Source organism: Papio anubis, chromosome X (genome assembly GCF_008728515.1).
Source record: "Papio anubis isolate 15944 chromosome X, Panubis1.0, whole genome shotgun sequence".
Lineage (NCBI taxonomy): Eukaryota > Metazoa > Chordata > Mammalia > Primates > Cercopithecidae > Papio > Papio anubis.
The window spans coordinates 42251855-42278297 of record NC_044996.1 but is presented as its reverse complement, the minus strand read 5'-3'; the positions used below and the strand labels follow the sequence as shown (position 1 = coordinate 42278297).

At 41.2% G+C, this 26443-nt stretch overlaps 1 protein-coding gene across 1 annotated transcript; it reads left to right on the top strand.

Annotated features, from left to right (window-relative positions):
• Nucleotides 1-668: 668 nt before the first annotated feature.
• Nucleotides 669-25993, top strand: CAPN6 (calpain 6). Its single transcript, XM_003918143.4, has 13 exons — nucleotides 669-951; nucleotides 7359-7538; nucleotides 16684-16815; nucleotides 17891-18099; nucleotides 18608-18800; nucleotides 19355-19548; nucleotides 19818-19895; nucleotides 20001-20187; nucleotides 22037-22159; nucleotides 22317-22519; nucleotides 23097-23218; nucleotides 23585-23721; nucleotides 24331-25993. Exons 2-13 carry the CDS (start codon nucleotides 7374-7376, stop codon nucleotides 24511-24513), a joined length of 1926 nt encoding a protein of 641 aa, XP_003918192.1. The 5' UTR covers nucleotides 669-951; nucleotides 7359-7373; the 3' UTR covers nucleotides 24514-25993.
• The last annotated feature ends 450 nt before the right edge of the window (nucleotides 25994-26443 follow it).

The following is a 26443-nucleotide window of genomic DNA, read 5'->3' as shown; positions in this document are numbered from 1 at the left end:
GCTGAGGAATGAGACGATGAGTGTCTTTACAGTTTGTGAAAATGAAACAAACAAAACAACTTGAGAATCATGTTCCTGGAATTGTGTCCAAATGAAAGTCTCAGGTTGAAGGGACCAGGACTTTGACTGTGATGTAGTACAGTATTTACAGGGGTCTTGCTTGGCTTTTCAGAGCAAAAACAATTATTTGCTCTCCTTTCACCTAACACTGCTGTGCAGAATCTCCATAGCCTGGTTGCTAGAAATTAGGGTTGTTATAGCTGCTGTGGAATAAACTCCATTCAGTTTCCTCTTAACACTCCCTTCTCTCTGTCCTTGGCCAAATGTTACCTGTTGTTTCGCGAAGTGACCTTTTCTTCGTTGCACCCCATTAGCTGCTCTTTCACTGACAGTCACTTGCTGAAGTCCTCATCACTATCACAGATCTGCCTACCAGGGCCATGTCTGTAGCCTAGCCCACATTAACTTTGCCAACACTTCACCATTTTTCTCTGCATGTCCCCTCTCCAGTAATGTGCATGTCTGTGATATTAACCCTGGGACAGAAAAGTAAAATCTATCAGAATCCTGGCTGAAATTCCTATTTCTCCTTGAAACCGAAAGAGCTTTCAAACGTGGCTTCCTGAGTTTTTCAGTTTGCTGGTGGGTGGGTCTGGAGTGGGCATCCCGTCTGCACATCTGGTAGAGGCACTTTCCAGATTTTCCTCATGACTCAGGATCAGTTTCTGACTGCTGGGCGGGGCAAAGCCTCCTGAAGTTGCTGCGAGGCACCTCCCCCTGTGAGCAGAGCTTGGTACAGCCCAAATAGTTTTCAGGTTAAGAAAGCCAGAATCTTTGTTCAGCCGCACTGACTGAACAGACTTTTAGTGGGGTTACCTGGCTAACAGCAGCAGCGGCAACGGCAGCAGCAGCAGCAGCAGCAACCGCAGCAGGGCTCCTGGGATAACTCAGGTGAGTAGAGAGGGAATTCACAAACTTACCCTGGAGTTTTATTTCCTGGATAACTTAGCGTCTAAGAAAGATGAAGAAACTTCAACTTTATAGTTAACCAAACTCCACAGCTATATTTTATGGCTTGTCTGGATCAAATATGTGCCTGTTAATAGCAGTTTGAGAACTTCAAAAATAATGAAATTTTTGGTTGGTTATTTTGAGGGGTGTGTGGGGTGATGATTGTGATTGTCTGGCAATGAAACTTTTCTGGGGATATCTGGTCAGTTTTGTGTGTGTGCACACACGCATGCACGTGTATGTGCTTGCCTTCTGCTACCCAAAATACCTGGTAAGTGAGGAAAAACCACAGGGGATGGTGTTGAGGGGGAGAAGTGTGGCTCCTTTCAGGGCCTCCTTCTAGCTTCTGCTGACCCACAACTGTGGGCAAATTATTGAAATGCGGGCAAAATCTTGGAGCCACACTGTATACAAAAGGCCCGTGAGCTCTGGTAGGAGGGTGAGCAGGCTGTGCGCTGTTGCACAGGAGAAAGTGGTGGCCAAGTCTATCTTAACTCCCTGTCTGCACAGCCAGTGGTCTTCCTGCCCTGGTGACAGGTTGATCTTGGCTATTCCATTTTCCGCCTCTGGCCTGGCTTTGTTCCCTTCTGATTCCAGCTTTGGTTTCAACTTTGATTTGAAGATGGGGCTCCATCCTTCACCCCCAGGCCAACTACACTGTTCTAGGGTCTTCACTGGACCACTTGGTCAGAACTGGCTTTGGGTGGGGGACGGGAAAAAGGAGCGGTGCATTGCAATAGAAACAATTGGTTCTGAGGATTTGGAACTGTAAGTTTGCTGAAAAGCACATAGAAAAACTCAACAAATTCTGCTGTCCTGGCAATTACTTCTGGCTTCAGGATAAAGCATCCTGGTTTGTATTAATGGTGTATTGAAATTCAGCTAATGCCTCATTTGCTAATCTTTATTGTGAAAGTAAGAACACTTTACAGTCTGAAGTAATAAACAAAAAATTCTTTGTGGACTGCTAATTAACTCTTTTATTCCTCTGGAAGTTTGTGTGTGTGTGAGCATGCTTATGTGCATGTGTGTGCCTGAGTGTGTGTGAATACTTTGTATTCAAATAATGTTCTTTATTTGTCCTTAGACTCCCTAGCAGTCTAGGGAAAAAGTCTAAACACTTATATGGTCAGGAATAGGTTAAAAAGCAGGCTTTCCATATCCTTGGGAGTTTTCTGTTCCTAAATTAAAAGCAGAAAATGCCCCTTTGTGACCCCCAAACAGTGTTTCTTTGATTAGCCTTGATTTGAAATCATCTCACCTTCTGACAACTTGCAATTCAAAAAGAAAACTTCTAAGTGCATTCTTGTGAGAAGAGGATAAAATGAATTTTTAAAAGCAATGTCTTGCTTGACATATTGTGTCTGCCGGTTTGCCCTCCTCCCCACCTTACAACAAATTGTGGTTAAAAAAAAAGTTGAGAGGTCCCAGTTTTAGTGTGGGCTCTGTCACTACATAACCCTTTACCTTACAACAAAAGAAAGAAGTTGTACTAAGTGATTTCTAAGAGTCTTTCCAACATAACGTTCTATAAAATCAGAATTTGATTCTTGAAAGGCTGGAAAAGTAGACATATAGGATGGGCTTATTCGGCCAAAAGAGCAAGTCAGCCAAAAAAGGAGGGGTGAAATAGGGAGGTGTAGAGAATGGTGGAGGGGTGATTTTATATTAATCTTCTAAATGTTGGTGCATGTCTTATTTAAAGCACATGATCAAATTTCATCAGTTTCCCCTAAAGACAAAAGAAATTTAACTTGCTAAAAACAAGTGCTTCCTAATACTACTGCCCTGCTTTAGCCTTATCTTTAACAATTAAAGAGTATGTTCACATACATAATTTCGTTACATTCTCCCAATAACACTCTGAAGTAGACAGGACAGCTAACATATTCTCATTGTGCTATGGGGAAACTGAGGGACTGAGATGTTATGTATACTAAATGGTGATATTTTGGATTTGTTTCTGGACCTTGTAGCCACCTGTGTTGTTTTTTATCATTTTGAATTGCTTTTTATTTTTCGATAGAATTATTGAACAATGGAATTAAAGAAAATTGTGTCCTCTTTTTTTTTTTTTTTTTCCTTTGAATGACTTTGAACAGACTCTTCTCTCTGGGCAGAGTAGGTACATCTTATATAAGGCAGTGGGCTGGATCAGAGGATCTCTGTGGTCCTTTTTAGACCCAGAATATCTAGTTAGAAGTTTGAATCTGAACAGCCATACATAAGTCCCGTGGTTAAATGCGTGCCCGTATATGTAAACTATGACTGCCTGTGTACATATGAAAAAGCACTGTTCTCTGTATACCATGTGGATGTTGAATTTATATTACTTTTTCCTATCCAAATCCCTTTTCTCTCACCATATCACCCCCAGGTGTGGGGATAAGGGATGTGGATTGTGGGTAAAGTGGTGCCTACCTCATGCCAGGGCAGAATTGGGTCTTCAGTATTAAATTTGTCTGCAAACTTTTATTGATTTGATCTCGATTTTGGCTCCAAGTACAGAACAGGGAGGAAACTGAGGAAAAGGAGAAACTAGCCTTAGGAGAACAATGCCTTAGCCATGCCCTCTCTCCCTCTCTCCATTAAGTTCCCTCATGTTTTCTCCCACTCACCTAAATCCAAAGCAGCTTGTGAACTGCAGACAGGATGTATTTTATCAGATATTTTTAGAGCAAAATATGCTTTTTACTCTAAGGCTAATACACAGGTTAAGAAGCAAGAGATTCTGCTTTCACGACTTGCCTAACTTCCTCAAGTTTTCCAGTCCAGCGAGTAGAAAAAAAAATACCTCCCTCTTTAAACTGCAGCCTTGTATTCTACGTGGCAGTCTCCCTCAACTTCCCCTGGCATTTCTCAACTTTCTGCACTCTGGGCCCGCTTCTATCCTTTGCCTTGGCAGACACGGTTGTCCTCATATTCTTTCTCAAAGTGGTGGGTCTGAATTAAAATAATATTGCTTAAGACCATTACCTCAGTGCTAAGCCCCACACTCTGCCTCACCCAACCACTCATACCACTAGCCCTCAGGCCACAGGGTCCCCCTTCTTAAATGTCCACAAATTGCCTTTGTTAGCTAGAGGCTCTCCATGGTTGATACTCAAATCCCTGGGTTTATACTCAAAGCCCTAATTTTTTTCTTGTCTACCGACTTTCCTAATATGTGATCTTTAATGTAAGGGCTCTCCCATCCCCATCGCCATCGGGTGCAATAGAACAGAAAGGAGGGAGCATTCCCTTCTCTGCACTCATCCGTTCCAACAGAATAAGTTGTTTATGACAAACTCAACTTACAAATGTCTGGGTTTCCAAAAGTTTTCTGATGTTTAAATGATGAACTCTCTGATGTAAAGGGTTCAGATTCTCCCATGATCATCAAACCATGAAAATAAAGAACCTTTTCAATATCTACCATGGCAATAAATTCTAGGCAGAATGCCTCAAAGTTTGGTATCATGTTTGCTTTGGAGGATTTCCTCATTTGAACTAAAAAATCCTTTCTCTAAGAAGGTAGTGACCAAAAGAAGCAGTGTGGTGTGATGGAAAGCTGCACACCGAATCTGGCATTGCACAGAACCTGGGTTTGAGTTAATTCTGCCAGTTTCTAACTACTGCTTCTCTAAACTGCCATTTCTGCAGATACAAAATGAAGGGCACAGATAATCTCATTAAGCATGACTGCTATGACGAGAACCCGAACTAAAATGTAAAATACACATTTCAAACAAGAAATTGCCATGCAAACGTTAATTCTCCACATAAGACATTTATCCGTTCAACAAACATTTTCTGAACAATATTTGTGTGCCCAGCTCAATGCTAGGCAATGAGAGGGCTTCAGTGTATATTTTACATTTATGGATCACTTTCTACTTATTCAAAACTACTTTTACACCAACCATCTCATTAGGTACACCCATGGTGTAAGAGGGGGCAGGGCAGATAATCTCATTTTCCTGATGAGGAAACTGAGGCACAACCAAATGGATCACAGTTCTGTTGCCTGGTCAGAAATAAGGGTCACCGTTTTTTTTGTTGTTTTTTTTTTTTTTTTTTTTTTTTGAGACGGAATCTCACTCTGTCTCCCAGGCTGGAGTGCAATGGCACAATCTCGGCTCACTGCAACCTCCACATGAAGGTCACTTCTACTCCGCAAGTCCGAGAGGACTTGGGACTACAGTTGTACTGTAGTGGAAGGTCAGACTTATAGCCTGCTCTTCTTTATTTACTGTGTGTCTCCAGAACACAAGCACCCCAACCTAAAAGGTATTCTGTCAGGCTGTAAACTATCCATATAAGCTGTACATTCTGCCTCTGAGAGAGTCTACTGGGATCACACGGGCTTTAAAAATCAAACCTGATTTTCCTTTCAATTTATACTACTTCTGTCTGTACACAGGCCCTCTTTATAACAGGGATTCCTTTTGCAGGATCTTGCCTGCCTTGCCATTTGACCGAGTAGTAAGGAAGACCTTTGAAGGCAGAACAGGAAATACTCATTTATCCAGAATGTCCAGGACTAGGAGGTTCTGGCAAACTAAATATTCTAATTGCCCCAGGCTATTCCACATTTACAGTCCCCAGGCTCTGGCAATTCACCAAACTTTCTAGGGAAAACAAGAGGCGCAGTAGTGTTGGTTGTAAGTTTGAGCATACAAGAAAATTGGGATCCATTTGTGACAGCCTTCAAATAGGAGTCTGGGCAAACATTCAGGTTGGCTCTGATGCTGCGTAACTAAAAATTATTATTGATACCATCCATGCTTTCAAATACAATGAAGTACACTTTAATATTTAAAACACGTGAGCAGACAAATCTGATGAAAAAAACGACATCAGTGTTTTGCAGTGCCCCCACAGCTCTCAATTTTAAAAGCAATTGCCAATAAATAAGGCTATGAAAAAAAAATGTGGTTATTCTCAGCTTCTTGTTCCTTGGATTCACAGAAAGGGTAAGTTTGTTGTACACACATTGCAAATAACATTGTAATAACACTGCAAACATTTAAATTAAAAATTGTTATGGTTTTCAAATGGGGAAACTTCTTTACCAGTGAGGCATTTCAATGTGATACTGAAAGGACATAAAACGAACTAGTAGAGAGGTCTGATCAATATTTCACTTTTTATAAAATAGCGACTGCCCCACAGACATACCACACAGATACTCCTTAAAGTGCTAACGTATTCTCCTTATTTTTTTAGCAGACATTCTGAAACTTACTCAGGTTTATTTTTGTTTCAACCCTCCTGTGATTATAGAATATAGACAGTTATTTCTAAAATACATTTTGAAATAGTTGACACGATGTAAATTTCACAATCTCGTTCTTATTTACTGTTGAATGCCAGGAGAGGATCATTAAAATCATTACAAATCTATCTTTGTGAATCAAGAAAAAGCACTGAAAACCCTATTATCACCCCAAGGCTATTGAAAATCAAATTTGCCTTTCAAATTATCTTCCTAAAAACCAGTTGTTAAGAGCACTTGAGTGTGGGGCACTCTGATAGACATTGCTTGAAGAACCACTATATGAATTCTCTGTTTAGCCATGTGAGGTTTTTGTTTTTCCTCCCTTTTTTAAAGAAAAGGAAGCAAGGGTGTATTGCCGTGGGATAACAATCTATAGCCCATCAAATTAGCGTAATTGAATTTCAGAATCTGCCTTTTATCACTGGCAAAGGATTATACATTAGACTTTTAAGAAGAAAGACCATACAATCTTTCTATCTTTCCTTGGCTTTGGAGGCCATCTGCTGAGCCATTTCTTGCAGTAGTCTGCCTGGCCAATAATAAAAAATGCAAAGCTCTCTAAATGACAAGACGGAAGAAATTGTGTAAAAAGACTTGCTGGAATGGAAAGAGGCTGCTTTTCCCCTCACGCACAAAGTGCGTGACTCTCCAGGGAACCAACTTATTCTGACTATAGTAAAATGATTTTTTCCCTTATCTTCAAGTTGTACTTTGCCTTGAACTACTTCCTGCTGGTGTAAATGGAAGACTTCTCTTTAAATTATAATGAATCACATTTAACTTACAATCTTCACTTTTATTATTGATTTTTTTCCCAATAAGATTAAGACCCATATTGCCCCATTTGACAAATAAAGAAACTGAGAGCCAAAATGGTTAGGTGCCCTACCCAAGGCCCCATACTAATTAGTTGCTGAGTGTGGAACCTTATTTCTTTGAAAATGGTGATGTTTCCTTTAAATCCAAACTAGAAGTGCCTAGCTCTGGGAAGAAGTCGCTGGGATGACGGCTGTTTGTCTAATCTCAGGTAACCCTTAAAAGACCTGAGAAATTCTTCCTTCAAAAACAACAATTTTCCTCATTCTAGGCATAGTTCAACACTATGGGTCCTCCTCTGAAGCTCTTCAAAAACCAGAAATACCAGGAACTGAAGCAGGAATGCGTCAAAGACAGTAGACTTTTCTGTGATCCAACATTTCTGCCTGAGAATGATTCTCTTTTCTATAACCGACTGCTTCCTGGAAAGGTGGTGTGGAAACGTCCCCAGGTAACTCTCTATTTTACACGTTCTCTCTCCTTGACCTCCTTCATCATACCTCTACTTGATCCACTGTTTCATTTACAAGGTCTACTGTGTAGACCAATTTAGAAGTTAACTTTCTTTCTTTCTTTCTTACTCTTTCTTTCTTTCTTTCATTCTTTCTTTCTCTCTCTCTTTCTTTCTCTCTTTCTTTCTTTTTCTTTCTTTCTTCTTTCTTTCTTTCTTTCTTTCCTCTCTCTTTCTTCAGCTTTATTAAAATATAATTAACAAATAAACATTTTGTATGTTATGGTGTTCAATGTGATGTTTTGATATATGTATACATTGTGAAATAATTACCATAATCAAGTTAACGTATTCATCACCTCACATAAAGAAAACTTTATAATGAAAGTTCCGTGGATCTGCGCTCCTGGCTCTAGCTTGGAGTCCTGAATTTTAGTCAAATTTTGGAAGATTTACTTAGAAAACACAACAAAAAAAGATATGCTGTACCTTTTTGAGATTAGCTATTTAACCTTAAGCAAATTAATCTAAGATCCAATCAAGGTGTTCTGTGTATCAATAGTTGTTTTGTTTTTACTGGTGAGTAGTAATTTATGATATGGATATGCCAAAATTTGTTCATCTACTCACCTACTAAAGGGCATTGGAGTTGGTTCTAGTATTTTTTACTGTTACATATAAAGATGCTATGAATATTTCTGTACAAAAAAGAGAGAGATATGCCATTCTTATTTTCTTTTGGAGGTTCATTTGAGTAAATATGGTAACTCAAAAAGCAGCTATGCTCTTGCCTCTTTACTGAGTTACCTATCATAACAATTTAAACGTAATTTTAGGCCAGTGAGAAGAAAAACTCCTTATACAGTGAGCATAAATGAGATGAATTTTAAAAGGAAAAGATGAATTTTTCATGGGGGCGAGAAGGGTTCTTTGCTGCTCTATGGACACTGTCACCTGTATCATCCCACAACTGGACAAGTGGGCTTCAAGTAGAATTGTAGGTCTTTCACCACCTATTAGTAGTAACTATTAATAGCTGTTGTGGTTCTCTGTGCATCATCTGTATGTTGTGTCTCTAAAGCAAGTTTCAGAATCCTTTCACTAGCCCTACATGAGCAGGAGCTCAATGTATAAAACAATAGGATGATGGAGTCTGGAGAATAAATTGCAACCTTGCTATATCTAAAGGGTATAACTGGATAGAAGGATATTGTACCTAAGCTCCTTCTCAATGTAGGTGATGAGGTATATAGGCATTGTGAAATGCAAGTTCTTGGACCTTCATAATATCCTGAAGACATTCAGGTCCTATTTAATGAGGTTCCTTTCTGTGTGCTATTATGGAACCATCTCAGGCATCATCTCAATGTTTGCTCCTTCAGGTAACCCTTTTACCAACTATCACTTTTAGTTGTAATTTCCACAGCTTAAATTCCTAAATGGAGTTATGCCAAGAGCTACTTCAGTTTATGCACGTTGCTACCATGTGGTGTCAAGATACACCGGTTACATCAAGACTTGTTTTCTACGCAACTCAAAGAACATCTCTTAGTTTTTGCCTATAAAGAATGACAACCATTGAAAGTATGAGACTGGGAGAAGCTCGCTCTGTCTGAAGGAAAATTACACTCCTCCTGCCTTTCTGTGTCTGCAGTTATTGACATTCCAGCGGATCACTTAGCTGACCTGCAAGAAAAATCTAGGAAATGAGCAGAATTCACTAACCAATACTTTGGTATGCAGACAGGCTTTTTTTTTTTTTATTTTGCAAAAATACATAGAGAAAATAGAGATACATTTTCTGGGATCCACTCTTATGAATGCATGGTGATAAATGAGGGGCATGCCTCTTTTCTGATGCTTGGATATGAAGGAAAAGATGTCAATACGGCAAAAGTAGCTAAAAACGAAGCAGGAAATTAAGAGAGGTGTACCGGGTAGGTGTCTTTCTGAAATAGGACAGACTTGAACATATTTATAGGCTAAGAAGTAGATGGTAAAGAAGAAGAGGTTGAAGACACAGAAGAGAAAAGGGATGATAGGTAGGGGTGAGGTGGAGGAGGTGGGAGGGAATCCGGTGGGCAGCAAAATTGCAAGCCAACATGAAGCCATTCCCCAGATGTGCACCAAGCAGACAGTGTTTCCTGTACTGGCTGTCTTTAGACACATCCTTCCCCCTCTGTCTTGGCTCAGCCCATTGTCCTTTGCCTTCATCCTCCAAATTCTGTGGATTGAATCCCAGATGGATTAGCGGGGAAGGAAAAAGTCTTAACAACCATTGCATTTTGCCTCTAAAGCAAACAATACCCCTTCTAAAGTGAGAGAAAATCAGAGAGAGAGGCTGAACAGTGGGGATGGGTAGGAAAAAGAATCAACAGTCACGACATGCCTACTATGGGCCAGATACTGTGTTTGAGGTACATTATTTTATTTCACCCTTATTTACCAAGGCTTAGCAAAGTAGGCATGTTAAAAGTTACTTTGATGCAATTCTGTTTTCCAAGTTTAAAAAATACCAGCAGATACATGCCCATTATATATCTTTATATAGAAAGAAACTGTGTCTTTAAGAGAAGGTAAGTATTTGCTCAGGGTCTGACTGCTAACAAGCTAGGATTTTCATCCGGGTTTGACTGCAAAGCCTGCATGAGTTTTCACTCTATCCTGCTGTCATATCAGGGAGATAGAGTTAGTTGTTTGGTGTCTCCTGTTTTTACCAAAATAAGTAGCTTCCCTCCAGTCAGTTCTCACATTCCTCTTCACTGTGTTGATGCCACACTTTCATTAATTGTTCCACACTCTCCTGTTTGAGAGCATGGTGTTTGCTTAGTCTTATTAAGCCCACAGGGAGGGTCACTAGAGAAATATTTACTGAACACCTACTCTATGCCAGCCTTGGTGCAAGACACAGACATGGCCTGTGGTGAGGCACTCCCATTCTAGTTGGGGAGATGGATACTGAGCTATCAAAGAGTTAAAAAAGAAATGAATGTTGGATGTATGAAATGCTATTTTCAGGCGCATGGACAGTAAATCATGTAGAATTTTTGAAGAAGGGGAGTTTACCATAGATTGGAATGGTCGGGGAAGGGGCCTCTTGTGGGGAGTAGGAGAAAAAAACAAGGTTCTGGACCACCATCTGAGCCTCCTCGAAAAGCTGTGGATTCCTTCCCAGCCAGAGTGGAGGCCAAGCCTGTGGTCAAGAACCACGTCAAAGTTCTCTGGCCTCCCATCAGGAAAGCTGAGAGACAGAGCTGGGCCTCTCTGAATTGGCTCAGGAAGACCAGATGAGTCGTTGGCCTCCCCCGCCTCATTGGCAAGGTTGAGATCCTGGTTTGCAGTGAAATTTACAGACATCTTGTCCTTTGGCATGCCATGTAGCTGCACACTTAACTGGGGCTCTTTTCTGAAGTCTCCAAAATGGAAGCAACACGATTAACCTCATATTTTCTGTCTTTTTCCTTTCTCGTGTTGAAGGCTTTTGCCTTCATAATCCTCCATGCCTGCAAACACCACTGATAGTTTAACAGACTGACTCCAGTCAAGCTCCGCCCCTTTCCAGCCTGGGCCACCCTCCTATTCTCGGGCAGGATTGAGTTCCCCTCCTCCCACTTGCCACTTCTTTGCTGTGTTTTAAAGAGCCTCTTCAGATGGCAGGAATTCTGAGTGTTTTGCAATTGTTCAATGCCATATCATCTGCCCATGCCCTCCAGAGGAAAGTTCTTAATTTATCCAGCTGTCCATTGGCCTCAGCTGTTGTCCTAGCTTTCTGAGTACACAGGTATATTGCCTGAGACCATGTGCTCCAGGACTTTTCTATCCTCCTGGAGCTCAACATATATAGTCTTCATAAATTATAAGATCTAACTTATACTGAGTTACAGTGTGATCATAAGACTGCCGGTTGGATTTTTAGGCTGAAATCTGCCTGCCAAATTCCCACAGAAAATCTCTTCTCCAGCTCCCTCCAGCCACTCTCCCCTCCTACCCACCTCTGGCTTTTTTCCTTACTGACTCATATCTACCTACAATAGTGTCTTAAAATCAGACACATCTAATCCCTGACTAAAAAGGAGTAAAGCCTCATGGGAATTTGCACTGTCAACTGTGGAGGAAAAAAGGACTCCTGCACAAGATCTGTCAGCTCTCTTGTCAAGTTTTAAGTTCAACCTTGCTACCATTGCTGTTGCCTAGTCTTCCTTTCAAGAATACATTCCCCTGGGGCCATTTTACTACATTGTCTGGTTGAGAGTGGGAGGGTGATGAGGCTCTGGATTAAAATTATGGTAGTAGAAATGGAAGGGAAAGGCAGATGAGGGGAGACATTAAAAGCAGAATATACAGGCTTGGGTGATAGATGGCATGTGAGGGAACTGTAAAAAAAAGAAACACTTTTCCCTCTGTGCTAATAGAAATTTCCAATCACCAGCTGAATGCAATATCTCGGTATAGTAGTTTTGGCCTAGTCTGTTCAAGAATTTCCTTTTCTTCCCAGAGACTATATCACCCCATGTGAGTAGTCCTAAGTGTTTTCCACTGTTTACACAATTGAAGAGAGTTGAATAGGCCCATAGTCTTTCTCTCCAACTGTCCTATTTATTTTAAATTATGCATTAACAAACTTTAACAGCTTTCTCGAAGTGCAATTTATATATTGTGAAACTCACCTGTTTTAAGTGTACAAAGCAGTGATTTTTAATAAATTTAAAGTTGTGCAAACATTACCACAACCCAGTTGTAGAAGAGTTGCATCACTTCAATAAGATCCCTTGTGCACATTTGAAAGAAGTAATCCCTCCACCCTACCCCCACTCCCTGCTGCAGCCAACCACTAATGTACTTTTGGTTTCTATCCAGAACTGCCTATTCTGTACATTTCACTTAAAATGGAATCATGAAAGTAACTGGCTTCTTTTTCTTAGCATAATGTTTTCAAGAGTCACCCACGTTGTAGCACGTATCAGTTTATTCCATCTTATTGCTGAACAGTATTCCATTGCATAGATATACAAATTGTTCCCCAAAAAGGAGTTTGGGATCTATGCCTTGAGTCTCCCAGCAGAATTCTGAAGGTTAAGTGAGAAAATGATTACATAGTGATTGGTGGCCTAGTTTGGAGGTGGAAGTTGGGCCTAAGATCCTATTCTATTCTCCATATTGAGTTTTCCTTGGATGGGTTAGGAAGGAAGAGAATATTTTACTGATAACCAAATCTTCATGCAGAATTGAAACTCCCCATTAGGAAAAGTGGACTCCTTGAGAGGCTAGTGCAACATTGGTCCTCGAGCCTAAGTCCACCTATAAATGCTCCATTTGGGGGATGGTTCAATTTTCTAAGTAAGATAACAGCTACTTGGACTAGCTCACAAAACCCTCCGTTCCTGAGTAGCAGTTGTGTGCAAATTAGCCCCTGAGCCTTCTGGGACTATTCAGACCCTGGACTTATTCATAATGTACCTACCACAGGGCTGGCCTCACTTGTAGGTGTCCACACTCGTACCCCCTCACTACTGCTAGATTGCACGTAGCACTTGGTCAAAAGTGTTTCCACTCTTCTGGCTGCTGGTTTTCTGGGCAACTTTTCATTTTACTGTGGTTCCTGTGGTTTACCCTGGACCTCCATGTTTATTGTCAGTAAATTTCACCTGTGTAAAAAAAAAATGCTGAATTTGGATGTGGTAGGTGCAAAGGGAGTCACATAGAGTGCCTTGTGCAGGGCTACAGGACTTGTAACTGTATGCCCCCTCCCGCTCAGAGGTCTCTGGGAAGGAGGATGAAGTAAGGACAATGAGAAGTCCCTTAAGACTAAGCTAAGAGAACATACTTCCTAGAGAAGCTGCTTTGCTTAATGGAAGGTTTTGGCTCAGAGGCGGGGTCATGTGGGGACCATTTCAGCTTTACTCTTGGTACTAACTTCCTAGTTGTGTGTTTCTTCCTAAGAAATCATTTTGCCGTGACAAACAGCCCAGTTCAAGGATCACTTCAACTGTGCCAACACAGCTGGGAACCATTAAGGGCTCAGCATCCCTCCTCTCTCCTAAGCCACCCAAATATTGTGAATATGTGTGCTGTGACCTCTCCTCCAACCCCATTCCTACCTCTCCAGCATGGCTCAAGCTGAAATGTCCCATCTGCACTCTGCATCTCAGCTTTGAGTTACAGAAAAATTTCTCAAGTCTTACATCCTTAACCCCAACAGGAAGATACCCGTGTGTCCAAAACTAGGGAAGAAGTCAACAACCAGTCATTTTGTTGTTTTCAAATTTGTCACCAAATAGTCTGTTTGGCTGCTGGATTTGCATTGGCTTATTACCATTTACCCTTTCTAAATCCTTGGCTACTTTCTAGTCTTTTAATGCCTCACTTCCTTAAAGAGACAGAAGATATGGCTTAATAAAGGATTTGTTTCCCAGGTTTCATATCACGATGTTTACATATAGTAAGAGATTGATTCATATTTAGTGAATTTAAATGAGCAGACTAACACCTATTAGTGATCTTTATCCTGGAACCAAAAGCTAAGAGGTAAGTAAGTTTTCCAAGAGAGTGAAGAGTGTTTAGGTAGGTTTTAAGCAGAGGCATAAAACATTGGGATGAATGACTGAAAGAGGTGGTAGCATCTCTGTCCCTGAGGAATTGCACAATATCATCCTTTATGTGGTGGCTATTGTTGAGCCTAAAGGCACAGGGATGGATGACTGAGGTCTTGAGTTTTATTCTCTAGCCATATGTGGTTCTGAAAAATAAAAAAACTTTAGGCCTAGGTCTCCTGCTGACTAGCTAGATGATCAGAGTAGCAAGTTATTGCCCCTCTCTGAGCTTGCTTCCTCATGTGAAAAATAAGCTTTACTAGATAGTCTCCAAAATTCATTCCAGTTTTGACATTCTATGACTGTTAACTTGTCATGTTTTAAATCTATTGTTAAATAGCCATCATGTATGAAGAGGGGTAAAGCATACCTGGAGAATGGACCAGTTTATAAGAGGAAATGGAACATGGTGTGGGGGGCAGGGGGGTCCCAAACTTACATTCTCTCATGAATTTGACACAGCTTTTAATATATATATTATATGTACATACATATATATACATAGACACACACATATAATATATAATAATCATATCCATCTTGGGTCTACAAGAGAATAATTACACCATTCCTCAATTTGAATTCTGTTTATATGTCTTTTTGCTCACTTATGTGACCCTTTATGTCTTCAATAGAAGTTGACATGCCAAAAGTGTTGGCTAAGCCTAGATACCTATTGTGAAATGAAAATGTTATGGAAATTCAAGACACCATAGTGTATCTCCAACCGCTAACAACTCTACATAAAACTAGCAAATAATTTGTCTTACTAGTCTAAAAGCACACTTTTTCATATATCAGTGTTCACTTTATTGTTTTTCCATGTTAGGAAACTATGATATGTATTATCTAGGTCAAAGAAATTATTTTATACTTTGACATCTTGCTCCAAATAAAATGAAAACACCTGACCTGGGGAGGAAAAACTGTGCTTAGTTTCATTTTAGAAAAGGCAAAAAACAATGAGAGGAAAAAGAACATCAGGGTTTGACTCACCCAACATACCTGCTCTATGTTCAACAAGTGAAAACAAATGCAGTTTGCAACTCATAAAAAACATTTTTTAAGATAGAAAATTCTCCTAAAACAAATAGTAGTTGTGAGCTACCAGGCATGCATCTAAAAAAAAAAGACCTGAGAATCCAAAGCTGACAACCCATCTAGCCATCTCCTTTTGGCAGAGGGATGCCCAATTAATCTCCAACTTGGACTTGTCTTTGCCCAGAATGCCTGCCTATTTCTTTCCAGAGTTATTTTGGTTTTTAAAGAATATATGGAATGTTTCATTCTGTAGACCAGACCCTTCATCAAGGAGAATTATGGCCATTAAAAAAAGAGATTTGAGGACCAGAAAAATATAGCTGCCTCTAATACTTTTTTAAAGGATATATGTCTAGATTCCATTTGAGACAAGGATTTATTTCTTCTGCATAAGCAGAATGTCAAGGTACCGGCCAATGGCCTCCTCGTGAAGCTTTCTCGATCTAGTCAAGAATGCATTGGTATTTCCTGCCTTTGAACTCTGCAAATGCTGGTACTCTGAGTCACCCAATTATGCCTTCAACTATGCAGTGTCATGTATGCCACAATGCCTTTGCCCATGCCTTTCTCTCTACCTGTTATGCCACTGTACCCCTCTCTTGTCCAACTGCCTAATTCTAGTCAACTCCAGTGTTAACACCACTGTGAATCCTATTCTGACTATGATCAGGAGAATTATGGGGATTCTTCCTTTAGACATGAATTATGCTTTGAAAATGACTCTACTGTGCCCTATCACTTTGTGTTATAATTGTATTACTCCCAGGGGAAAGGCACAGTTAATATGTTGGGGGGAAGATACATGCATACATTCCAAACAAATACTGCCCCCACTCTGCCCAGATTCTCTCAGGACCTTCACTGGGAAAGAGGGCCGGTTGAAGTGTTCCTGTGAGTGGTTTATTACCACTTGCTATTAATGCTGCTGTCATCTATATTCATCCAAAAATGTAGAAAAATCTGGTTGCTATGGAGACCACTGTTGCTTTTGCTTTATGTTAGAAAAGGGCTTCCTATAAGATCTCCTAACTGATTTTCCTAGAGAAGGAGAAGAATTAATGTTAACCTTCATTAGACCTTGTCTCTTTAATACAACCTCCCTTCCAAACACAGGTGCTTCAGAAAATCTCATCCTGGCAAAATAGGATCAGAATGTAATGTACTAATTCCTAGTTATTATTTTTTTTTGAAAGGTCACTGCTGTGGTGAAAACTCTCCCAAACCCCAATGATAGCTATGTCTAAGAGCCCTCACCACCGCATGGCACCCAATCTCGTCACACCCCCTCCTTTCATTTCTCCTGCCACTTCCAAACATGGGGCAAGATGATCAACTGTTTTTTGGTTTTCCTTATAATCCCCTCAGCCTTCCCTTCAACCCACTTATGGAAAGCCTACTCATTTTTCAACTCTAACCTTATCTTCTCTATGAAGGCTGTCCTGCCTAGTTCAGCTCACAGTGACTCTTGCGAAACTCTTCCCAGACTCTCATATAACCAATTATTGTATTCATAGGACATCTGTGATGACCCCCGTCTGATTGTGGGCAACATTAGCAACCACCAGCTGACCCAAGGGAGACTGGGGCACAAGCCAATGGTTTCTGCATTTTCCTGTTTGGCTGTTCAGGAGTCTCATTGGACAAAGGTATTATCCCTCCTGTGGGACCTCATTCAGTTTCCACTTTCTTGTCTTCTTTAATAACTTTAGGAAAAAATCAGCTCATAACTTTCTTAGATTGTTGTATTTCTTGAAAGCAGAGGTATTAACTAGGTGACTTCCCTCCATTTCATTATAAGAAGTTTTCATTATAAGAAGTTTTGCAAACACAGAAAAGTTGAAAGAATTTTATAGTGAACATTCATATACCCACCTAGATTCTACCATTAACGTTTTACTCTACTTGCTTTGTCATATATGCTCATTGAAATCTTTGGTTATCATTTGCCGTGCATTGACTCAGTATCTCTGCATATTACATTATCTGTACCTACTGGGATATAAAGTCAGTAGAAACCAGGGAGTCACTAATACATATTAATAACAGAAAAGGTGAGAAAGACAGAAGTAGGACTTTGAAAAGGTTCTAATAAATTATTAATAGTACAAAAATTCCTTTAGCATTCAGGTAGAGTTCAAGGCAATGAAGTATTAACTTGACTTGGGACAAAGTTAAAACATTTTCCTCAAAAAAATAATTGTAGAATATTAATGTGTAGCTGTTATATAAAAAAAATTCCTAAACATGATTTTATTCAAAATGCAAATTAAATCCATATTCAATAGAATTGATATAAAATCTCTAGAATGGATATTTAAAAAACAAACTACAATGGGCCTTGATTTTGATTGGTTTTGCTTTTTAGAATGCCTTGCATTTTAAACATGCAATCATGAATATGTTTATGTATTCCGCTTCTTAACATCTAGTTTATAGATTATTTGTGGAAAGCATTTAACCACTGACTGGTTGTCCCAGCCACACTGTGTTCTCCTGTGTGCATTTAGACAGGTGTGGTGATATCATCCTCAGCCAAACTGATCTGAGGAAGCAGAAGTTGTGGGTAAAATGCTATACCCAGGATTTTCCAATCCAGACTCAAACCAGGTGTATGTGGCTTGCTTCCTGTTGTCATGTGGATTTGCCAGGAGTAAATTTTCATCTCAGTTTCTGGATGTGGTCTGGTGAATAACACTTGATTAAATGTTCTTGCATTTCCAGACAATTCCTAACCATAAGGAACAGGAGTGGGACCCTCAAAAAACAGATAAATATGCTGGGATATTTCGCTTTCGTTTCTGGCATTTTGGAGAATGGACTGAAGTGGTGATTGATGACTTGTTGCCCACCATTAATGGAGATCTGGTCTTCTCTTTTTCCACCTCCATGAATGAGTTTTGGAATGCTCTGCTGGAAAAAGCTTATGCAAAGTAAGGAGGGGATTGACTAGTCTGCTGTCAGGGTATATGAGGAAAGGAAAGCCGCATTTGTCTTTGGGAGCTCATTCTCTCCAAGCCCAACCCTGGAGTTTAAGTTGGGTAAGATGTCAGTCAGAACTAAGGCATTGTTTTGCACTTGGGCCTGGCAGTCAGAAATCTTAGATGAGAGAGAAATCAGAGGTTCTTGTCTCCATTTAAACTCTTACCTGCTCCCAGGTATCCTTTCCTGCTGCTATCTGCAGATCACATGGCATTATCACTTCTTTTTTTCTTTATCTAATATCTCCCCATAGAAAGAAGTTTTTGCATAGACTGTCCTTGATCAACATAGCCTAAGCCTAGAAATTTCTGAATATAATTTCAAAAAATATCTCATTTCATACCTAGAGAAAAGCCATCTGGTAGAGTCTAGGCAGGGAATGTTCTGATTCTTTAGAGTATTATGTTCTTGACCTGGAAAAACAATTTTACAAAGATAACCTTGCATACTTGCCCTCAGGCTGCTAGGCTGTTATGAGGCCCTGGATGGTTTGACCATCACTGATATTATTGTGGACTTCACGGGCACATTGGCTGAAACTGTTGACATGCAGAAAGGAAGATACACTGAGCTTGTTGAAGAGAAGTACAAGCTATTTGGAGAACTGTACAAAACATTTACCAAAGGCGGTCTGATCTGCTGTTCCATTGAGGTTTGTACTTATGAAAAACAACCACTGTATACTTATTCCTGGCAGAAGAGACTACAAAATTTAGTAGGGAAAATCGCCCTTAACCCAAAGACCCATGAAAAACTATTAATGGTACTTGGAAAGCTAAGATACACATTTTGTCCTGGTGTAGAAGTTGAGGTGTTTTAATTTTTTATCCTTTTGTACCAGTCATTCGACGTGGAACCAATGCAGCATCCAGGCTGGTGTCAGTAGCCTCTGCTAAATTATTCCTCCTGTCTCTGCTTCTAGATCTTGAGGTTATGGCTGCTTGTTCAATAAATGAATCTGCCCCATCAAATTTTGTCAGTTCATATTAATGTACTACAGTGGATAGTCTGAATCTGACTTGTTTGAGTTGTTATATTACATTCTTTATCTCTACTGCTTTTGTTTCAAGTTGGGTGTCAGGATGAAATTTCCATCTGTGTGAGAACTAGCTTCAATCCTACTGGGTTAAGCCAATTAATGAAGAAGGGGGATCAGGACTGGGTCTCCCAGTTTCTGTGCCTTTATATATCTTTCTTTGCTCTCAGTCTCCCAATCAGGAGGAACAAGAAGTTGAAACTGATTGGGGGCTGCTGAAGGGCCATACCTACACCATGACTGATATTCGCAAAATTCGTCTTGGAGAGAGACTTGTGGAAGTCTTCAGTGCTGAGAAGCTGTATATGATTCGCCTGAGAAACCCCTTGGGAAGACAGGAATGGAGTGGCCCCTGGAGTGAAATGTGAGTTGCATTCCACTTTCACAGCTACATCTCCAAAGCCCTGTAGTTCTCCCAGACCCATCCCTCCAGACAGCTAGTGTGCTCTCAGTGCTCAGTGACATCTGTGGGCTCTTGTCAGGCATGGGGTCTGTGACCCAGCCACAGATGAAATAAAGCAGGACTGATTCTCATGCATTCTGTTTCTCTGGCATCCTGCTTACTACAAGAAGTCAATGGCAAACATAATGGTTTATCTTTTTTTTTTTTTCTTTCTTTCTATTTGCTTTCAGTTCTGAAGAGTGGCAGCAACTGACTGCAGGAGATCGCAAAAACTTGGGGCTTGTTATGTCTGATGATGGAGAGTTTTGGTGAGGAGCGGTTTCTGCACTAAGGGAATTGGGGCTTCCACATGGAACTACAGTGTTAAGTATTAAATACCATCTTTATCTTTTTCCTGTGCTCCTTCCATTCAGGATGAGCTTGGAGGACTTTTGCCGCAACTTTCACAAACTGAATGTCTGCCGCAATGTGAACAACCCTATTTTTGGCCGAAAGGAGCTGGAATCGGTGTTGGGATGCTGGACTGTGGATGATGATCCCCTGATGAACCGCTCAGGAGGCTGCTATAACAACCGTGATACCTTCCTGCAGAATCCCCAGGTTTGAGTCAATTACTTTATTTGCCTCAAAGTTATCCAGTCAATAGGAACTCAGATCTTGCTTTGGTCATCTCTGGAGTATTTCTTTAGCATCAAGTCTTCCATTTGCAGTTATCGTGTAATATTCATTAACCAGGATCCCTAGGGATTGTCTCAGGTGCTTGTAAATCACAGCAGACTATGCCTTTTTGCAGAGACAGACTTTGACAGCATTATCAAATCTGAATCACCTCCTCTGGCTGCCTCTCTTCTGGCCATATCGCCTGGTATGGCTCTTTGACAATCCCTGCTTCCTTGTGATGGTCCCACATTGGAGAGAGAAGATCTGCTTTGAGATGTTCTCTCAATTCTTCCTCATTTTGCTTTACTGCCCAGCTGTTCTCTGGGGTGCACATTTACTATATTCTTCCTCTTTCTAATGCAGATGACTCTCTTGAACCCCATTATTATGCCTCCATTTTATCATCTAGATCCAGGTCATTTTTCCCAGGATTTGAATCATTGCCCTGTCAATGACTCCATCCCATCCATCTCCCATTACAGTGCTATTCCAGGTGACACAGCAGGGTCAAGTCCAGAGTAAAAAACCCAAACATCTAAAGCCTGAATCTATAATAACCTGGATGGTTTCATCTCAAAATGTGCTGATGAGCTAACTCATAGAAAACAAGAATTCTGCCTATATTGCTGCCTCACTGGACATGGGTGTGTCTTGTCTTTCCATGGATCTCATTGGTCAGGCATTTAGGAGAATACCGAGACTAGTGGGCTGATTCACCTAACTCATACTGCTCTTCCACCCTTTCCATTTTAATTGTTCCTAAAGAAAAGAAATCTCCTATCTCCCCTGCCACACACCACCTCACCCCCATTTACAGCTCTGGAAATATTTCAAGTATTAGGCATATATACTAAGCTGGGAAAATGGCTTCACTCTATATGTATGTACAGGATTGAACTTAGGGGCCTTAGTTCTGAATCTGTTTTTTCTTCTTTCCTTCTTTCCTTCCTTCCTTCCTTCCTTCCTTCCTTCCTTCCTTCCTTCCTTCCTTCCTTCCTTCCTTCCTTCTTTCTTTCCATCATTTTAGAGATGGGATCTCACTTTGTTGCCCAGACTGGAGTGCAGTGGCAGGATCACAGTTCACTGTACCCTTGAATTCCTGGGATCAAGGGATCCTTCTGCCTTAGCCTCCTGAATAGCTGTTTCACGTTTCCTTCTAAAGGGAGAGAGGAATGGAGACAGACAGAGAGGAAAATCTGATGCCTTTTAGTTTTGTCTCCTGATAGCACCGTGATTCCCCAGATGATGTTTGGAAAGTCTGACACAGGCTTGTAGCTTCCTTAAAGTGGCAGTAGCAAAACATCAATTCTCCAAGGAAGTGGATCCAGCTCTTCCACAGGCCATAAGTCTGGCTGGCAATAGGAGGCTAGCCCAGGGTGATGCTGTAGTGTCAGGTTGAGTCAAATGAAAACCCTTTCTGTCTTTATGGATTCCAGACATTTTCTATAAATGGCATTTAAATACGAAGGGATAATAATAACAACAATAATAATAATACAATAATTTACCAATAACTTACTAGAACAAAGCATATTCTCTTTGGCATCAAAGGCTAAGAATAAAGTTGTCCCTCAACACATGCTGAATGACATAGAAAGAAGCAAGTGTTAATGATATACACTTAGCAAGTCAATGAATTATCCAAGACCTTGTTGTCTGATCAATATCAAAGCCCAGAAAATAATTCAAGGCTCTGCTTCCCAATGACAAGCTTTCTTCCCTGAAATTTAAGCTGGCTCATCTGAAATGGGAATTCTAACTCACCTCTTTGGTGGCCTCTTTCCCTTAGTACATCTTCACCGTGCCTGAGGATGGGCACAAGGTTATTATGTCACTGCAGCAGAAGGACCTGCGCACTTACCGCCGAATGGGAAGACCTGACAATTACATCATTGGCTTTGAGCTCTTCAAGGTAAAAATTTGGAGCAGAGAGAATGGAGGCAAACAAAGTAAAAATTAAGATGATTTAGGGGTAGGGGAAGAATGAAAGGCCTAGGAATAAAGAAAATGGAGGATACAAAAACCACGATTTGAGTGGAATTGAATATTTTACCCTATTTCATTTCCAGGTGGAGATGAACCGCAAATTCCGCCTCCACCACCTCTACATCCAGGAGCGTGCTGGGACTTCCACCTATATTGACACTCGCACAGTATTTCTGAGCAAGTACCTGAAGAAGGGCAACTATGTGCTTGTCCCAACCATGTTCCAGCATGGTCGCACCAGCGAGTTTCTCCTGAGAATCTTCTCTGAAGTGCCTGTCCAGCTCAGGTTCAGTTTCCTTCGCAAGCCCTCAAACCCCTGTTCTTTGCTTTACCTCCAATCCTGAACCCCTTCACCCATCTCCCCTCTTCAGATGTTCGATGGGACAACTTGTTTAAATCAGACTTGATTCACTGAAATCATGGTGGTAAAAATATTTCTCAAAGAGAGGTTGGGGGAAATTCCCCAGTGAAGGTCTGAACTTTAGAGCTCTGAGCTACCCTTAAAGAGGAACAGGCCTATAGTCTAAGTTCTTCCACATCAAATTTTGTCTTCTGTTTTCTGGCTGATACCCTCTTTTCTTAAGCAGATGGCACTCCTCCCTGCTCTTCTATTATGTTCTGAGTGCTGGGTCACCAAAGCCACCTTTTTGTCCCAGCCCTGCCTACTTTGATCTTTATCTCCTGGCCCTTAAAGAAAGGAGAAAGGAAAGCATGCTCAAAATATATATAAGCCATATCTGAGGAAGAATGGGCTAAGTCATACAATGTCTCATGCTTTTCAGCAATGATGTCTGCTTTGGTGGACTTATTTCATCAAAGGATGTTTATCATATGATGAAAATATTTTATTTTTGATGTTCTAGGGAACTGACTCTGGACATGCCCAAAATGTCCTGCTGGAACTTGGCTCGTGGCTACCCGAAAGTAGTTACTCAGATCACTGTTCATAGTGCTGAGGACCTGGAGAAGAAGTATGCCAATGAAAGTAAGAATGGCAGGAATGTCTGGGAAAGCAAAATTCAGTTGCATTTATAGCACATAAGTTAGAAAATATGATCACAAATTATTTTCTCCAGCAATATTTTCAGTCTAGAGAAGTTGGGAATGGATGGCAATCATGGCAGAGGATGGGATGTCAACTTCAGGCAAGGCCTACAATAGATTCATTTTCATATTCCTATACAAAATATGGAAAAGGAAAGGGAAGTGGGAATAAAAGTGTTGAATCTCAGTCATTCCGGTGCTCAGGTGCTATGCTGAAAGTCCCAGGACTGGCTTACTGAGATACCTTCTTGTCTATCTAGAAAAGGAACTTTAATTGCTGTGTTAAAAACATGTCACTTTGTTCCAGCTGTAAACCCATATTTGGTCATCAAATGTGGAAAGGAGGAAGTCCGTTCTCCTGTCCAGAAGAATACAGTTCATGCCATTTTTGACACCCAGGCCATTTTCTACAGAAGGACCACTGACATTCCTATTATAGTACAGGTAAGAGTGTGTACAGGGGTCCCCAGAAAGGCTCATACTCTGTACCAGATACTAGATGATCCCAAGTACCTTATGTATGTTTAGGATGCAGAACAAGAATTATCATATTTTTTGGTTTGTTTTATACTCAAAAACTCTTCTCACCAAGCATGGACACTGACTTCCTTATTACCATCCATCCTAAATCTCCTCTCTTCCATTTATTTAATTGTGGGCAAAAGTCCACATGCTCACCAGTACACATGTTAACACACGTATCATAAAATCCCATGGAGGGAAGCATATGCCAGTTCAGAGGACCCTCAACATGGCTAGGTCAGGATGAATCACTGCAGTCTGGCAGTTTTTCTGACTTAATACGCCTGACCAGCAGCCTTTAGGTAACCATCCCACAGGTCAAGAACAAACCGGAGATTCCGTGTTCTGGCTTTTCACCTATATTCTTTGAGATATCCTTCCCTCAGCTGATGGGCTTTCAGGAACGGACAGAATGGTCTCTTGGTTTTAAAACAAATCTTTTGAAGCTCAGCATTAGATCTGAATGTCACTGGGCAAAGGTTAATCTCACTGAGGGCTGCTCATCTTCACTCCCTTCATTTGTCTTTCCAGGTCTGGAACAGCCGAAAATTCTGTGATCAGTTCTTGGGGCAGGTTACTCTGGATGCTGACCCCAGCGACTGCCGTGATCTGAAGTCTCTGTACCTGCGTAAGAAGGGTGGTCCAACTGCCAAAGTCAAGCAAGGCCACATCAGTTTCAAGGTTATTTCCAGCGATGATCTCACTGAGCTCTAAATCGCCAATCCCAGAGAATCCTGACAAAGCTTGCCACCCTTTTATTTTCTGTCAGGTGCCAGGTTTTAGTTAAGATTCACAATCTTTAGAAAGAATGAGATTCACAATAATTAACTTTCCTCTCTTCTGATAAATTCCCCATACTTCCCAATCCAAGTAGCATCAGTAGCAACATAACCTATATACCTCCAGCAGCTGGACATGGGGAGGCGACAGTCCTATCTAGACATCATACACCTTTGCCAAGAAAGGATCTCTGAGGCTTCCGGGGGTGAGATCCAAGCAGGACAATAACAAGAGGCTGAACACCCTACAGATGTCTGTGATGTTTTCAGTTGTTCGATATATCTCCCCTGTAGGGCATGTTGAGGAAGGAGGAGGGCTGATCAAGGCCAAGCTGGTCTAGCCTGACATCCTATCTCCTGACTGAACACTATAGACTTCCCAGCAGCATTTCACCCAGCAGCCAGAGCTGGCTTTAAGTCCCCAACCCTTACAGCCACCACTGCCACCACCACCAACCACGACCACCACCACCACCACCACCACCACTCACCACCATCACCACCTCCGGAAAGTATAGTCCTGCCCTCAACCAAGTCACCCCCCACAGCAAATTTTACCTTCATGTTGAGAAAGCTTCCTAGGTGCTTAATCAAGAGCTGGAGTTCAATGAGTCCTAGACAGTGAGAAGGGCCTGAGCTTCAGCTCAATGGAAGCCAGCTGTGTGCCACAAGAAGGAAAAGTGGAAGAAGCTGCAGTGGGAGACAAAGCCTCGGTCCCCCACCCATCTACACACACCTACACTCACACACGCGCACATGGGCGCGCACGAACTACCGTTTAGGCAGTCAGTGGGCAAGAGGAAAGATAAGTAAGTACCATACACACCTAAAAGATGAGAGAATTCATCCAGACACAGTACAGCCAGTTTGGGGCCCCTGACTGCAATGTGAAACCTCTCGCTGCTGCTAGGTTTACAAACAAGCCCATTGTCCTGTGCCTCCTAATATCATTTGTACTGAAGACCCCATCTGGGGACTTGAGACTTTGGTCCCAGCCCAGACTCCTCAGACTTTTCTCTCAGTTGGGATGCTTCACTCGCTGGGGGTGTTTGTTTGCCCTCTCATTTTTCAGTACTTCTACAGAATTTTCTCTAGAGTCAGTCATTATGAAATGTTCTTCCCTCTATCTTAACCTATCAACGTTCTGCCCTTCCTTCAAAGCCCAGTATAAATGCCACCTCCTCCATGAAGCCTTCCCTAATTCCGCCCCAAACCCCCACCTTCAACAATATTTCATCGCTTCTGCAATGATGAAAAAGAAACATAGTTGTAGTACTTAGCCTAGTCCAGCAAGCATTCATTTTTAGCTCGCTCATTTTTTACCATGTTTTCCAGTCTGTTTAACTTCTGCAGTGCCTTCACTACACTGCCTTACATAAACCAAATCACAATAAAGTTCATATTCAATACATTGACCAGTCTTGACTTGAATTGATGGCATGGGATGGATGGCAAGAGTGAACATCTGTTAAGACTTGTTTCAAAGCCACTGGAGGTGGGGGCTGGAGTACTTCATGAAATCTGAGCTCAGGTAAAAGGGTGATGGATTCAAAGGCCCTGGCTACACTCTGATGGTACAGTTGTTTGCATGCTGGGGTAGTTGGAAGAATGAAGAGGGGCCTTTATTTCATATTTAGCAGCTGGGTGCTATTCGGAGTTACTTGAGTTTGAAACTCCTATTTGGGATTGGACTTGAGGCCATAGGTACAGCAGCCAAATCTTTCAAGGGCAGATCTCTCAACAAGACAAAATACCAACTACCCTTTCCCAGCATCTTCCTTAGAGCCAAAGGGATGTGTGAAGACTTCACTCGTTTGCTTATACAAACTGCCATCTGCCCATCTTAGGGTGGGTAAAGGGGAAAA